The 16,252-nt window shown below is 42.7% G+C and overlaps 1 protein-coding gene across 2 annotated transcripts in view; it reads left to right on the top strand.

Annotated features, from left to right (window-relative positions):
* The first annotated feature begins 7,737 nt into the window (after positions 1-7,737).
* rem2 (RAS (RAD and GEM)-like GTP binding 2) overlaps positions 7,738-16,252 on the top strand; it is a 71,890-nt gene continuing 63,375 nt past the window's right edge. Inside the window, exons 1-3 of one of the 2 annotated variants that reach the window (XM_054733771.2) lie at positions 7,738-8,128; positions 13,395-13,490; positions 14,625-14,961. In XM_054733771.2, coding sequence (XP_054589746.1) covers positions 14,631-14,961 — 331 coding nt within the window. In that variant the 5' untranslated portion in view covers positions 7,738-8,128; positions 13,395-13,490; positions 14,625-14,630. The remainder of the gene's footprint in view (positions 8,129-13,394; positions 13,491-14,624; positions 14,962-16,252) is intronic. The other variant, XM_015957355.3, reaches the window with a different exon arrangement.

The raw sequence follows: 16,252 nt of genomic DNA, 5'->3' as shown, positions 1-16,252 counted from the left end.
TCAGCTGTCTGTAGAGGATTCTGCAGACGTCTGGATATGTGTGGTGTTGGTGTCAGGTTTCCTGCTCCTTGGCCTGGGAGTTTACCTGGCTTACTGGAAAATTAACGAGCTGTCAAGGAATATTGGCTCAATCCTGGAGCTCAGGGATGGATTACACCGCGCTGTGAACGCACAAACTCATATCATTGTCGAGATGAGTCGTAAGCTTGGAACTTTGGCTGAGATTCAGACTCTGGCACAGAAGGTGGATTCCATCAAGGAGCGAGTTGATGAATCAGCACGGACTGGGATAGATTAATTTACGCCATTATTGGATTAAGAGGGGTTGAAGACCAACAGAACTTTAAGACGGCGAGTAAATTATATCTGTCTGGCCCCAAAACAATTTCTTATCTGAATCTGGTGCCCTTGAGCCTGTGAGGCTGAAGCGACTACTCCCCCTTCAGAAGAAATGTGGAATGCTGCCGTCGCCATGGCAACTCCGTCTCCTTATCCCAGCCTGGGAGGGACTGCGACCAAAGGCCATTGAATCGTTCCAGGAGTCACTGTGCTCTCTAAAACCCAACTACCTCCCCCCTGTCCAAACAGATGTGACGAGCGCTGCTTATTGCGGCTGCATGCACTGATGTGAGGAGAGTCCCCAACCCTACCTCCCCACCTAGAAGACACTTATGTTGTGCAATATCTGAAGTCTGTTGCATCTCTGTCTGAGATGTTTTTGCATAGCAAATCTGCCCTCCCTGTGGAGGGTAACTCTGAAGTGCCTTTTTTTCCTCCTGACTTAATCCTCATATATAAACCCTCTGATCTCTTTTAAGGTAGCGTGGCTCGGGTTGCGAATGACCACAGTCACCAATCCTTGTCATATGTCTATGCCTATGTATGTATGTCTGATCTCAAAATTGTGTGTACTGAAACTCTAATTTCCCTCTGGGATTAATAAAGTATCTTTGAATTGAATTTGAATAGAAAGTGGATTTATGTCTGTAGATGAAAGGTTATAGTGGTCAGTTAGGTGGTGAAAATTGACCACTTTCCTAAGTAACAGTCCCTTAAATAACAAAATAACAGTTATTACATTTTATTGTTATAATATTTGGTCTGCTTTTTATTAAAATTGATAAAATATCCACATTTCCTGCTGTTAAATTAAGAAAAAACTTTTTGTAATCAAAAATAATTTAGTTTATTTTGCTAGTGGGGCAGCTAATTAGCATTTTGAGGAACCGTCAATCATCAGAAAAAATAAACCAGCAGTCACTTTTACAGATTACACACAATTAAATATAATAACAGGTAAAGTTCTGTTTATTTGTAATTATTAGTATTTTCAATAAATGAGCTTTCTCCTCTGCCATTTTCTGTTTGGAATATAGTGGTTTGTGACACAGTGCATATCGGGATACCTTGCTGTCCCAAGTCTGCTGAGGGATGCATCGATGTATGCTCAATACAATGAGAGCGAAAAGCATACATGAATGTTTTTTATTAATTCTTATTAGTCACGCATTCTTTTTTTTTTCCTTTTGGTGTTTTGGGTAAAATATCTTATTTTTACTGATACAGGATTGTGGAATGAAAAGCTGCTGTTTGTAATTTATTTGCAGTGAAGTAAATATTAGGTTGGATTAGCTTGTGTCTGAGCTCATTTTACATCACAAATCTGAAGCATTTGTTGAATGAAATACATTCAAATTAGGACTACTAAAAATAATATTTTAGAGGTTTTAGATTCTTGTTGACTTCAGACACCCAAATGTATGCTATGAAGCACAAAAGGAGAAATATTTACTTTAGACCGTTTTAAAATAAGCTGCTTTTTCATATCTGCTCTTAAATTAGCTGCAAACAATATGTTCAAAAACATTAAGAGAAAGTTGAAAGAGATGGCTGTGATGATTCTTCTCCTTTATAGGTTTGACTTTTTCCAGCTTTGCTAAAGAATAATCTGTGCAGAGCTGCTGAACACAATGCTTATTGCTCAGTGAGCCATGTGTGTGTGTGTGTGTGTGTGTGTGTGTGTGTGTGTGTGTGTGTGTGTGTGTGTGTGTGTGTGATTATTTGAGCCTGCTTTTCATAATGCTGTTGACATTTTCAATAGAAGGCAGATTTAAACACACACACACACACACACACACACACACACACACACACACACACACACACACACTGGGTCTACGAAGTCACGCTGTAGTATATCATCATCCTAAATGAAGTCTGGCATTGTCCGGCTGAAATAACCACATATTCTCTGGGAAAATTCATCACCTTAATGGTAGCAGACATCTGATTTCCAAAGTACATCTCTGCACCAGTGCTTTCTTCTGACAATGGACACTGATACCACCCCTTATCATCTCAGACGATTGCTTTAGCACGCTTCAACTGATATCTGCGACGGAGTTTCTCTGTCAAGGCAGGAAAGACACTCAAAGTCAGTCTTTCCTAAAATAATCAGAAACTGGACTCATGCGTCTACAGAACATGTTTGTTGTTTCTGGGGATCTGGGAGAAGCTGGAAGCCAGAGAACTCTGCAGCAATCCTGTGCACAGTATAGATTTACTCTAAGGCCCAATCCCAATACTTGCTTTTCCACCCTTGAGCCCTTCAATTGCACAATCCTGTCCAGGGGTGCAAGTGCACAGGGTGTCCTGATTGTCAAGAGCAGAAGTAACCATGCTCCTTTTGCACCCGTGATCCATACTCTGCCAAGTCTGCAGCGATGTAGGCTTCAGTGAAAGGTATTACTTACATTCTATTGCTGCAAGGGAATTTTGAGAAGATAGCTGAGAAAAGGCTCAAGTGGTTTTGCTGAAAATATGTATTTTCAAACGAAAGTAGTTCATTTTAGCAAAATTAATTATATTTATTCATGCTCTGAATGTTTCAGACAAACGTTTAATGTGGACAGTAAAGCTTGGTTTATGCTTGACGCATTTACTTTCCACGCGGTGATGCGACTCGCGGATGGAACGCGCTTCACAACTCACAGCGTTTATGGTTTGTGCGGCTCGTCTCTGCGGTGAGCCAATATTCTCCCAAACTGAACTGGGCAGCATGGAGCTCTACGGCATGCATCCAACACTACACCATGGTAGAAGTAGAAATTACTGTTTACAACACGGCATTTCAGCATTTTTAACAGCGTTCTCGTCTTTTCCGACAGTGCGAGCTATTTCTCTCCAAGAATTATTAACAACATGTTGATCACGGTGATCTCTGAGAGCTGAATCATACAAATGTCTGTATTTACGAACCTCTGCCATACTAGTTCTTGCTGGTCCGCCATGTTTTTCCGCGTCCGCGTGGTTAGAAATTTTCCGAGGTGCACGTTGCGGAAATTGTGGGCCGTGCGGAGGCGCGGTGGAGGGGCGTGGTTGTTAAAATGACGCAACTTTTCCGCACGGAGCCGTACGGACCTCGCGGACGCGTCAAGCATAAACCAACCTTAATAAATGTAAATTTTGTCTGTTTATTTCAAAGTTTTTTTTCTTCAAGTTAGCACAGCAAACAGCATCCCAGCATGTGTTGCGGTCGATGACACAATGCTTCCTGTCCCAATTCAGCAATAATCTGCATACTTGTACCACGCACTCAAAATCTTATGGCATACTTCTTCCTAGTGCACTTCACCGATGACCGTAGGAGATAAAACGTCAAATTTGCAGAGTAGAGTCAGTCGCAGAGTTGTGTTGCTGTTAGCCAATCAGAAAAGAGATGTCCAAATATCAGGAAATAAGACACCAAATCCTTCCGTCTGAAGCCATTCTCTCCTCCGGCTGAATTATCCATACTGAAGCATTCACACCGGAGGTCTCCTTCCCCTGAGTATGACTTACAAGTCATTCATCAACTACTATGGACCACTGCAAATGTATTAAGAAATGACTTATGGATTTCTTTAAGTTTAATGTTTCTGAAAACAACTTACATACTAGCTGACTTACTTCTGCTGAAGGCAAAAAAGCATCAACTAATGACTTAATTCACTGATTAATTGGCTGATCTGGAGCACCAACTGTCAGTCACAGTAACATTATATCCAAACCAGAACTAAAAACAGCAGCCACACTGAGACGAAGACTTCTACTGCCAGGATCGGAGTCCCTCCGGCCCTTTGAATGAGTCTTCATCTGGAGGGAATTGAGGCAGAGCACTCTCATTCATGCACAAGTCATTTTGTTTTAGAGATGCTAGATAGGAGTTAAGTCAGCCTCCAGATGGCACTGGGATTTAGCACAAGTGCCTTTCTCGTTAACACAGCGTGTCGCTGTGCAATAATGGAGTAACTGGATATGGTGGAAGGATGAATGCTTTAAAAGATGCACGAGGAAGAAAATACAAGGAAAATGTTTATAGATAGCACCAGAAAACATGTTATAAATTGCCTGTGTTAAAATCATTATAAAATAGCTTTAAAACTTTGTTTCATTTATTCTGGCATCTATGATAAATATTCCACATAATATTGACTAATGAGCAACCTGCTTGTTTCCCTTTTCCTTGCCTTATTGACTGTCAGCAGCAAGCTGAGCTGGGAAGGATTTATCTCAGGTTTCAACTCAAGACTTGACACTGATTTAATTTCCCATCTGATCAGAAGCAGAGATGTTATCATGCTTTGGTAAACAAGCTGAACACGACAATTTCAGCACCGACTGGCAGCTGCCACTAATGCATACTATCACAGATGTGTTTCCAGTCGGCAGTGTTATGTTAATGGACATCATTCTTAATGATATGAGAGTGTTTGGAAACAATCTCCCAGGAAAATGACTCTGTGAGAGGGATGGGTTGGACTCAGATTCACGATTATTGTCTGTAGCTTTGATTTGGAAACTGCTTTTGAGGTGGGATGCAGTAATATTCCCTATTATAGTGTTTATTATCCTAATTACTGTATCGTTATACGAGAAATAGTCAAACCTATTTGGAATATTTTACTAAATTGTAACCAAGCCAACAGAAGTTAGGTTTCTTCCAGCATTTTGGGCCACTGAGAAGAAAAACTCATAACATGGATAATGACAATTGATCATTTTTGATCAGTCTACAAAAATAAGAATAAGCTCACATAAAAAAAATCTTGATTGGTCAACATTACGTTTCTTCCTGGCACTCGCAGAGTACAGACGCTTCTCTTTTTGCTCCCTTATCTTTTTTCCCAAGGCTCTTTGTCCTGTCTGCCCACAGAGCGCCTCTCTGCATTTCTTCTGAAAACCCCTATTTTTAACCATGGATTTGATAAATTGGTCATTCAACATGATTGATACGATTTTTTCAACAATGAGAATGGAGCAGGGGGCTCCCACATGCCCGCTGGGGACACACCCGGTGGGGTATATGCTGGATTCCTGGAAGGAGTGGAAGATCAAATGCCTCTCCCAGCTGTATATTGAGGATATTGAAGACGTGTGGATATTCGGCCTGATGATCACTGGATTTCTCCTGAATGGAGTTGGAGGATATCTGGTTTTCTGGAAATTTGGGAAGACGGGAGCGATTGGAGGGCGACCCGCACCCACAGAAAGCACCGTCCATGTGGAGACCTCACAGACTGGGATGTTACTCGAGGTGAATCGTAAGCTGGACAATGTTCTAGCTGCGAAACCGGTATTAGTGCGCAAAATAGATGTCATCTCGGAGAGAGTCACCGGACGGTATGGACAGGTTTAAAAACCCAAAATGGCTTCACTGAAGGACTGGAATGATCAGTTTAAAGACTGAAGGCAGAGAGGAAAATTATCTCAGTCTGACCCAAACAAATTCTTGTTATCCGAATCTGACGCCATAACAGCCTTGAGAGGCTACAAACCCCCACGAAAGAATGCAGACAGATGCTGTGAAAACCCGACCTACCCCCTCCCACCCCACCCCCACCCCCGAATTGGTGGACTTCAGCCTGGCGAGGTCATCAACCTGCAGGAGTCAATGTGCTCTGCGCTTCTCCCAAGATCTCCCTCCCACCTGTGGCTACAGTGGCTGAGCGCCGTGTCAGATGGCTGCTCTCGCTGGGGGAAACAGGATCCTGATAAACTATAAATGAGTGTCTAATTATACGGTGGACACGTGTAGCCACTAATTTGGCACTTTAGTGCCTCTTAGTTAAAATTTAAATATTCTGCCTAAAACTGTCAGTGTTGCGCCCTCTTCAGGTAAAAACTCTGCAGTTGAAATTAAATCTGCCCTTGCTATTGGCCAAGATGTACACTATGACATTAGCTGGTACATTATGATGTCACAATGTCGTTGTGAGCCTGTGTGTGTGTGTGTGTGTGTGTGTGTGTGTGTGTGTGTGTGTGTGTGTGTGTGTGTGTGTGTGGGTGGGTGTGTGTGTATGTGCATGCGTGTGTGTGTGTGTGTGTGTGTGTGTGTGTGTGTGTGTGTGTTTGTGTTTAAATCAAGAAAGAGCAATTGTTGCACTTTTCAAACAGGAAGTGGGAATGGATAAAGACTGGTAGAAGGTGACTTGCTCTTTAACTCCTGTGCCACCGCAGCAACTTTATTGATCCCTCAGTGGGAAGTTCACTTGTTACTGCAGCACAAACACTTTTAGAATAATTTGAAGAAAACTCAGAAGGACTTCAGCCTCCTCAGGAGTTGGAGGCGGCTTTGGCCCTTCTTCTAAAGAGCATCTTTGTTGTTGGACCAGTTCAGTTTACTCTTGAGGTGAACACCCAGGTAAGGTATCCACACCTCAATGTCTGCTCCCTGATTGTTTACTCCCCTGTGCAAAGACCTAGTTTGGATGTTCTACAGACGTGGTCTGGACCGACAGACTCAATAAAGACAAGATCTACAAACATGTCCATGTGGTGTTGACCGTTTGCAGGGTAGTGAGTGAAGAGGAGTGTTTCTCTGGAAGTCATTCACCATTTACTTTGTTTTACTGGTGTTCAAGCGAAGGGTTACGCTCACACCAGTCCACAAAGTCCATGACGAGTGACCTGTACTCCAGGTCATTCCCCTAAGACAAACAGCCGACAATGGTCAAGTCATTAGAGAACTTCTGGAGGTGACAGCTGCTGGTGTTGTAGGTGAAGACTGAGGTGTAGAAGGTCAAGAGAATACAATAACAGATGCAATTTTGAACTTGAACTTGTCTTTAGAAATGTAAAAAGAAGATGACATGTGCTTTCATTATGGGATGTCTATCATACTGACCTTCGGCAGCCTGAGGCCTTTCTCTAGCTCCACCTAGCGGCCACTTTGCCTGATGATCAACACTGATAAACCTGAGTGAAACCACACAAACCTGCTTTAAGAAGATAACACTTTCACTTTATAAGATTACTTAGACCATTATTAAGCACTAGCCAGCCAGCATTGCTACCACCCCCCAACCCCCCTCCTGCCCTTTGTCCTAACCCTAAGGACACATAATAGTTAACAATATCAGAAGTTAATAAAGGGACCCTTATTGTAAAGTGTCACCTAGATAAGTAGCACAAACCAACCCGTCAGTATCTGGTTCTGTTTGTTCTGGATCACCAGGAGCATGCTCTAATACTCCATTCACCTCCAACCCAACCATCATCTCTCAGCTCGACTCCCTGCACACACACACGCAGAGAGAGAGAGAGAGAGAGAGAGAGAGAGAGAGAGAGAGAGAGAGAGAGAGAGAGAGAGAGAGAGAGAGAGAGAGAGAGAGAGAGAGAGAGAGAGAGAGAGAGAGAGAGAGAGAGAGAGAGAGAGAGAGAGAGAGAGAGAGAGAGAGAGAGAGAGAGAGAGAGAGAGAGAGAGAGAGAGAGATGCAGGTATAGTCTGGCTGGAGGTGGAGAGGGAGGCGCAGTAACTGCTGTCCGGTGGGACGCACAGACCTGGAGAGAGTGTGTAGCGGTGCTGGTGGTTTTCTGTCGCTCCACCTTTAACAAGCCTCATCTCATTCCCAACGGGGACGCAGGTGTGTAGCCTCTTTCCTTCTCCCACCTCCGACCTACTATCACCTATCTCAGTTTTCCACGCGCCGGAGCAGGAAGAATAACATCACGTTCAATGAATCGAGGCGCGCCTCCTTTGTGCGCCGCGTGTTGCACCCGCCGTGGGTCTGGAGTCCGCACGGATGGCTTAAACCACACCACATTCGCTCCATAAACACAAGACCCATTGATCACCATGGCTGACCAGGTAAGCAGATAAGCTTTTCCACCTCCCTCCGTACGCTTTGCACAATGCCAAATACACACGAACAGGTACACAACACACGAGATGATGGCTCAAATTTGGGCTTATTCACACCTTTAATATGGAAAATCAGATGAAAGACATTTATAAACATTTATGCTCACATCCCGACTTTAAATTTAATTTATTTCTCATTTTTACGCACTCTGTGTCGGATTTACAAGACCATATAATTTCATATCTTACATGAATAAATGTGATTTCCTAAGTCTTATTGTAAAAAGCATTTACGGTTATTCTTGTAGTGTTTTTGCTCCCTAAACGAGTTTTCCGCAGATAGTTGGGGGAATAATTGCCGCATGATGAATGATACAGGTTAAAAGAGTGAAGTGTTTGCACCAGGAGGAGGTTTCGGAAAGCAGCGGTGCTGCTGTAAATTGGGTCGTGGTGAAGAAGGATTAAAAATACTGCCTGTAGTATTAATTTTGCATTGTTTGCCCCAATTTTCCGACAGGCTGCGTGGTGAGGAAGGAGATTAACCCCTGACACACCGGCTGAGCGCGCCGGTCCACCCAGACTGGGACGGCATGCTTAATTGATTAGTTCGTTCAATTAACCTAATTGAGTTGGCTTGCTGATCCAGAATGTGTGTGTGTGTGTGTGTGTGTGTGTGTGTGTGTGTGTGTGTGTGTGTGTGTGTGTGTGTGTGTGTGTGTGTGTGTGTGTGTGTGTGTGTGTGTGTGTGTAAAAAGCTAGGTGCCACACCTCAACAGCACTTTACACTACAGGAGTACAACTATTGTTGCATCATAATTTGTTACTACATTAGTTGAACTTTACAGAACCAGAACAATATTATATAAATATTTTAAACTTTAAAATGCATTTTTCCATGATTCAATGTGAACAGCGAAAATGCATTTATCGACATTTTTATCTGAATAGGAAAAACAAAAGAACAAATTTCATAAATGAGTAAATTTTTTGAAAGAGCTTCTTGGAATGATGAAAGAGTATTATCATCCACCAGTTGCATCCACTTGTTGTAGAGTCGTTGAACAGCCTCTGTTTAGAGAAATAGGGTTTAAAGGGGCATTATGGAAGTTTGACAGCCAAAACATGTATAGAAATAATAAATTTCTTCTTCATACATTCTCCTGCAATGCCCTGGTCCTGTAGAATGAGCCCTGGCATTTTTACTGTGATTGCCTGTTTTTCTGTAAAATCACAGAAAAAGAGAGCTGCTCGGGTCGAGCAGGCTGCTTCATGTGTGTTCACGCTCAGGCATAGCCCGTAGCATTTGCTATCAGTAGCTTTAGCAGCAGAGAGAGAGACAGTTCCACTTTGTCGTTGTTTCTAACGCCTAGTGATGAACCTAGCTACATTTCTGAGGACCCTTAGCTACTTTCTTCTAGATATTTCCTGCAAATTAGCAACAAAATAGCCATTTTCGCTCCGAACCGTTCTTTGAATGTAGTTTCAGCTTACATCAAGGATATAAATATTACAGATACAAAAGACCTCACTGGTATTTAGCTCACCTAGTAAGACGTCGGACTCTCGTGCAGAAGACCCGGGTTAGATTCTGATTGTGAACATAGTTTATTTAGAGTTAATTTTTTACATTAATGGTATATTTTTTTACAGTAAGATGCCCCAATTTTTATGTGAGACTCGCCGAACGGCATTGAATTCACAGATAAAAAGATGTGGGATCAACTTTCATTTTGGAACAAATTTTCAAGCAAGGGAAGGGAATGATCTGAGCATGCAGGAGGACTGACCCATCATAAACCTGTGTCGGCTGTGCTGAAGAGAAAGGTACAGAACCAAATTGTTTAATTAATTAGCTGCGCGTTGAAGGGACTATGTCTCTCAGCTTGCCAGTGAACGCCTTAGGAGTCTCCCGGAAGAGCTGGCCCAGATGGCTGGAGAGAAGGAAGTCTGGGCCTCCCTGCTTACGCTGCTGCTCCCGCGACCCCACTCCAGATAAGCGGCTGAAAATAGATGGATGGATGGAAAAATTATATCGTATTTTCCATCCATGTATTTTGGTGCTTTGGGTTCACTGGTTAAATAATTTTATTTAAAACAAACATTAGATAAATGAGTGATTTACTGAAACTAACATCTGTGTTGTTTCCTGTCAGAATCCTTTCCCCCCTTGTTTAATGACATGTTTGAATTATCATGGTTTCCTTTTTGGTTTTTGAACAATTAATTTGTTTTAGAATTAAGTAAAATAGGGTCGTGGTTTTGGATATCTATGAGACAAAAAGATTTTTTATTCTTAAAATGTTCAGTTTGGCTGCATAATTGAAGTATGTACTTCGGAGAGCACTATTAAGTGGCAAAACCTCTCCCAACAGTGGACTTTTCATGACGGGGTCCGTTTTAGTGTACAGCTCCTGCGGCTTGTCTCAGTAGCAATGCAAACATAATTGTTTTTGCAATCAGCTTCTTCTTCTTCTTCTTCTAGCTCTTTATTGGTTTGCTTCCACCTTCCTCTCCTCATTTTGAGCTAACTGTCCAATAGAACAAGGATGAGGCATGAGGGGTGTATTTGTCTATTTAGGACTTAAAGAGCAAGTCAACCCCTACCAGAGTCTAACTCCACTCCCACTTCATGTTTGAAAAATGCAACACATGCTGTTGCCTGGCAGACCGAGAGGGCGGAGCCGCTAACAAACACACACTCAGGCTCATGACAGCATTGTGACATCATAATGTACCAGTTTACATCATAGCATACTTCTTAGCCAATAGCGGTGGCAGATTTAAATTAGAATACAGTGCAGAGTTTTTACCTGACAATGGCACAACACTGCCAGTTTTAGGCAGAATATTTAAATTTTAACTAAGATGCATTGAAATGCCAAATTATTGACGACACGTGTCTGCAGCACCATTAGACACTCGTTTATTTAGTTTCTCAGCAAAAAAAAAGTTTATTTGGGGGTGACTTTCTCTTTAAGTATATATTTTATTGTTTTGTAAAACATATTTAACACATATGAAACAACACAATTTACAAATCTGATAAGGGCCAGCTTGTTTCTTGTGGCTTGAATCCACTTTGTACTTGGCTTGGCTCAGACTAGCTGTTAGCATGTCAGTCTAAAATGGTTATATTCAATCACTCCAAACTGAGGTTGCTCAAAGAGGCATCTAGAAAATGGGTGAGACATTTTTTCAACAGAACCACACTTCAGAAGACATGAACTATCTCATGGAAACCCAACTTCTCTGAGCCATCACTGTTTTCCTCCATGTTGGAAAGACATGGCGCCCACCTTGTACGCACAAATGGAATTAGTTTAGAGCTAAAGGAGAAGACAAAGTTGCAGGGCAGATTACAGTGGAGATGACGCATGATAAACAATTCATTTAAAGGCTGATGAGTACATTACGATTTTTAGTTTTGTTTGGGGCAGATCTGAGGTCATGGGGAAGCTGATTCCATATGTGAGCAGCATAAATGCATCTCCACCATGTTTTGTTCTGACCCGTGGTTCTACCAGCTGATGGTTTCCAAGGGATCTCAGAGCCCTAGTGGGTGTATATACAGAAATGAGATCTGACATGTATTTTGGTCGCATGCCATTGAGTGATTTATAAACTAGTAGTAGCACTTTGAAATCTATTCTGTAGTTTACTGGTAACCAGTGTGGGGATCTAAGAACAGGAGTGATGTGCTTCGTTCTCTTGGTTCTTGTTAAGACTCTAGCAGCAGCATTCTGAACAAGCTGCAGTTGCTTCACAGCTTTTTTTGGAAAGACCAGTTAGGAGACCATTGCAGTGGTCCAGCCGACTAGAAATGAAAGCATACGTTTCTCTAAGTCTGGTCTAGACATGAGACCTCTGACTCTGGATATTTGAGGAAGGTGATAAAACGCGGATTTGGTTGTAGCCTTAATATCTCCAGAGAACTTCAGGTCAGAGTCAATAATAACACCAAGATTTCTAACCTGGGTCGTTGTCTTTATTCTCCTGAAGTGAAGAAGTGATCTAACATCATAAAACATTTTCTATTAGGCTCCATTTTGTGTCTCAGATCAACATTAGCAGTTTTGGATTTGACAAAATATGAAATAATTAATTAATAAAACGACATGTTCGCTTGTCGATACAATTATACAATGTTAATTATGTGTCGTTGTGACATCATAATTACTGTGCATGTTTGTGCGTATGTCCTTCTGCCTTTTGAGACTAATTAAAATATGATTTGATGATCGAGGAACAAAGTACGGTTAACATTGTCCTCAAACTCAGAAAAATGATGTGTTCTGATGTGAAACCTTAGAGTTTTGTTTCAGTTACAAAAATGTCAAACATTGCATTACACTGTATTTGTAGTAAAAGTACAACATTCCATATTTAGAGCTGCATACAAAATACCACAAGTCATCACTGTTCTATGGAGTTATCTGGGCCGAATCAGTTCCATGTTGTAGTCATAAATATTCAATGTATTGTGCATTGATGGTTACACACACACACACACACACACACACACACACACACACACACACACACACACCATATATATATACTGTATTTTGTACTGTATGCTCTGAGTGTAACGCGGTGCAGCAGCACCCAGCCCTCCTGGGGATTGATCCTGGATTCTCCGGTGTCTTCAGAGAGTCTAAAAGCATAGATGTTGAACTGATTGATGATTCTAATGTAGCTGAGGGCATGAGATTGAGTGTGCAGCGTTATCTGTCACCCTGCGTTAGCTCTGTGACGGATGGACAGGCCCACCATCTACTCCACCTCCTCTCACTGGGAGTCAGCAGGTGCAGGCACCACTTCATCAATGTGATTCTTGATGGGATTGACACAGTGATATGTGTATAGAAGTATTGATTCAAATGTAAACAGCTCACTCATTCTGTGCATGCCGTTATAATCGGCTGTACATCACACAGCAGATCACAGTAAAATCTATGTTTATTGGTCACATTATAAAACACTTTACTTGTTGTTGGACTGGCTCGACTAGAATTACCGGTAAGTGGAATAATCCCGGCTGGTGTGGAAAGAGTCTTTGCCTCAGATGGAGTCGTTGAAATATCTTGGTGTCTTTAAGAGTTAGGATTCTAGTAAGAGATGGAGGATGTGGCTCTGGTGTCTGATGTGGTTGTGAAGAAAGCGATAACCCACAAGACTCGGTTGCAGCGAGAGCTCAGAGTAGAACTCCTCTTCTTCACAAAAAGAAGTCAGTAGAGACATTTCTGGCATCTGACTGTGGTGTCTTCCTCAGGGAGGAGACCAAGATACCCACACTTCATGCAGGGATTATATACCCTCTGTGGTCTGAGGATGAGATCCCTGATGAGGAGCTGGAGAGCATCGCTGGGTAGGAGGATGTGGAAGGGATGCAAAGTGGATGGATTGATTCTACACTGTTTTTATCCATTAGTGATTGTGGATAATAACTAACATGTATCTAATGAGTTACAAACCTAAATAATGTGCAACTATTGAATTTCACAGTTCACTCACACCTGCGCAGTCATTCCAATCCGGTCGGATGCACCTTCCTTGCAGCTTTGGTTTTTATTGATTGAGTTGAAGTTGTTCATCTCGGGTTAAACTGGGTGACGTTGCTTAATGGTGGTACTGAATCACATTATGTGCCCGTGTGTTCCTATTTCGATGCCATTCCCCTTTAATCAAGTGCCAGTACTGTCATTAGCTCTGCCACGGGCAGGCTCCTAGCCACAGATGCCCTGTGGAGCTGCTGGAGTTAGATTAATTGCAGCATTAATATTAATGAGGGTCTTCTATGGCTGACCTGATGGGATTTCTGCACACGTGCACACAAACCTGCACACATGCACCGTTTAGTCAGCACGACCATTGTTGTGCAGAAAACTATGTGGCAGGCACCAGAACTGATGTCTCTTCTGCACTAACGAGGGACAGAAGTCACATTTTAGTGAGCTGAACTCTTTCACGTGAATTGCCGCTGAGCTCCTCTCGTACGCTGTGCAGCGAAAAGCCACCTGAACACACTTTGTCAGCATCACACAGCTGCAGCCTCTCCTCCCTCATCTCTTCTTTGTGTTTCTTCAATAGGTCCTTTCTCTTCTCTTCTTTTCTCCGGTCTCCACCTCGTTCACCGTGACTCATCAACCCGCTGTCTCTTACAATTCTTCAGTGGCTCCCCTGTCTGTGTGTCTACACCTCACCCCCCTTCCCCTCTTCTGTGCATCTTCATCAGCATCTCTGTCTCACACTACTACCTCGTCTGTCTCACCTCCATTGTTGTCACTTCTCTCTTTACACATACTTGCCGAGCTGTGGAGACACCTTTTCCTTGTGTTTTCCACAGATAACATTCCCTACACCCGACAGTGTCTGCCTCAGATAAATCTAGAGCCTGTTTGGAACTTCAGAAGTCATTTTGATGAGTGGATTATAATCTAGTAATGCAACCCCTTCCTCCGTTCTGGGCTTACGTCTTTCTTTTGTCTGTTTTTATTTGCAGTACAGTATGTTTCTTACCACGGCACCACCCCTCCGGCGAGGGAGCACACCCCTGCCCATCAAACACCAGCTGCGGAGGGAAGAGGCCGTATCTGACGACTGCGATTGGATCCCAGGCTTGGAGGAGCCTACCGTGTTGCCTATTAGCGACACTGCGGTGCCTCGGGATGAATCTTTCAGCCAGTCGGCAGCTGGACAGCCAGCTTATCACAGCCACGGCGGGGCACTGAGGATAGTTCTACTGGGGCAGAACGGCGTGGGAAAGTCATCGCTCGCCTTATCCCTGGCTGGACAGTCGGACAGATCCCTCTCTGTAGACTCTGAGACACAAGCCTGCGGTAATGGCCTGAATAGTGGGTGGGGGGAACTTTAGAAAAGATCACTTGTGTTATTTTTCAAATACAATCAGCCACTCTGAGTTTCACATGCATACATGTGAAAATAGTCTTCTACCCCTATTTCCTGCACGGGGAAATGCTCAGATTAGAAAATGCATCAACTCTACGTCACAAAAAAAATAGCTCATTCATGCACTCAAACATATTGGCTTGTGACGGGGTTGTTGGTTTAACATCCAGGAAACAGCAGCTAATGTAAGCTTTTGCAATGCCACCACACAGCAAAACTCCTTCAGGCTTGAGTTATTTGTAGAGATAAAAAAAGGCCACATTGCAGAGTGAATGGAGGCAGTGGTAGACATTGCTGTTAGCTGATCAGAGATGAGATGTCCGAATACCATAAATAATAATGAGTAAGACTCCAAATCCTGCAGTTTTCTGAACCAGGAGCGCCAGAGCTTTTTTTCCCCCACACAAACAACTCACAAAACTTTCATTCAGATTAGAAACCACTGCAAACGTGTTGAAAAACGAGTGATTGAGAGCATTCAGTATAATACCCTCGAGGTTTTAGCTTGACTCACACTGTAGAGGAGATATCCCAGAAAATTCTAATGATATGATAGAATTTTGTACCATTAGATGTAAATAGGCTGCTACCTGAGAATGTGTTGTTAGATGAGAATGCTATGGTTGGTTCCTGGAGCCCAAGTAGAACGATCCTCATCACTAAGACCCTCTTTGTACTGGAAGAAGAGTCAATGTAGAAAAGCATCTCAGAGAAGTCTTTGTGGTATTGAAAATGCAGCTGGTTGAGTGTGACACATTGACAAAGATTTAGAGCATGAGCAAAACTTCCATAACAAAGTTAGTGTTCATCATCTTGGAGATTGCAAATCAGGGTCACAAGTGCGATAGTTGCAGAAGTGGCGATCCGTGTTGTGGGGCACGTGGGCATTGCTGTGGGTTTGGACCGACCACCTTGTGTCTAAGCTACGACCACATCATGCCACCAGTGTTAAACCAGCATTGCATGATTGTGATCCAAGGGAGTCTGAGGGGCACAGGTTGTGGTGTAGGTGGTCAGAGAACAGGAGAGAAGGGAAAACCATTTGATGAGGAGAATAGCAGTAGTCCAGCTCGGTTCTAAAACGTTGTCTTGTTTGTAAGTAAATAAGTAAAAGTTTATTTTTAGAGCCTTTCACAGATATAAATCACAAAGCGCTGTACAACATGATAAAGATCAGGGCAAATACCTCTAACCAATAAAAACATCAGAAAAACAATAGCA

Source organism: Nothobranchius furzeri, chromosome 11 (assembly GCF_043380555.1).
Source record: "Nothobranchius furzeri strain GRZ-AD chromosome 11, NfurGRZ-RIMD1, whole genome shotgun sequence".
In the NCBI taxonomy this organism is placed as follows: Eukaryota; Metazoa; Chordata; class Actinopteri; order Cyprinodontiformes; family Nothobranchiidae; genus Nothobranchius; species Nothobranchius furzeri.
The sequence above is the reverse complement of the archived record's forward strand: the minus strand, read 5'-3'. Positions and strand labels throughout refer to the sequence as shown.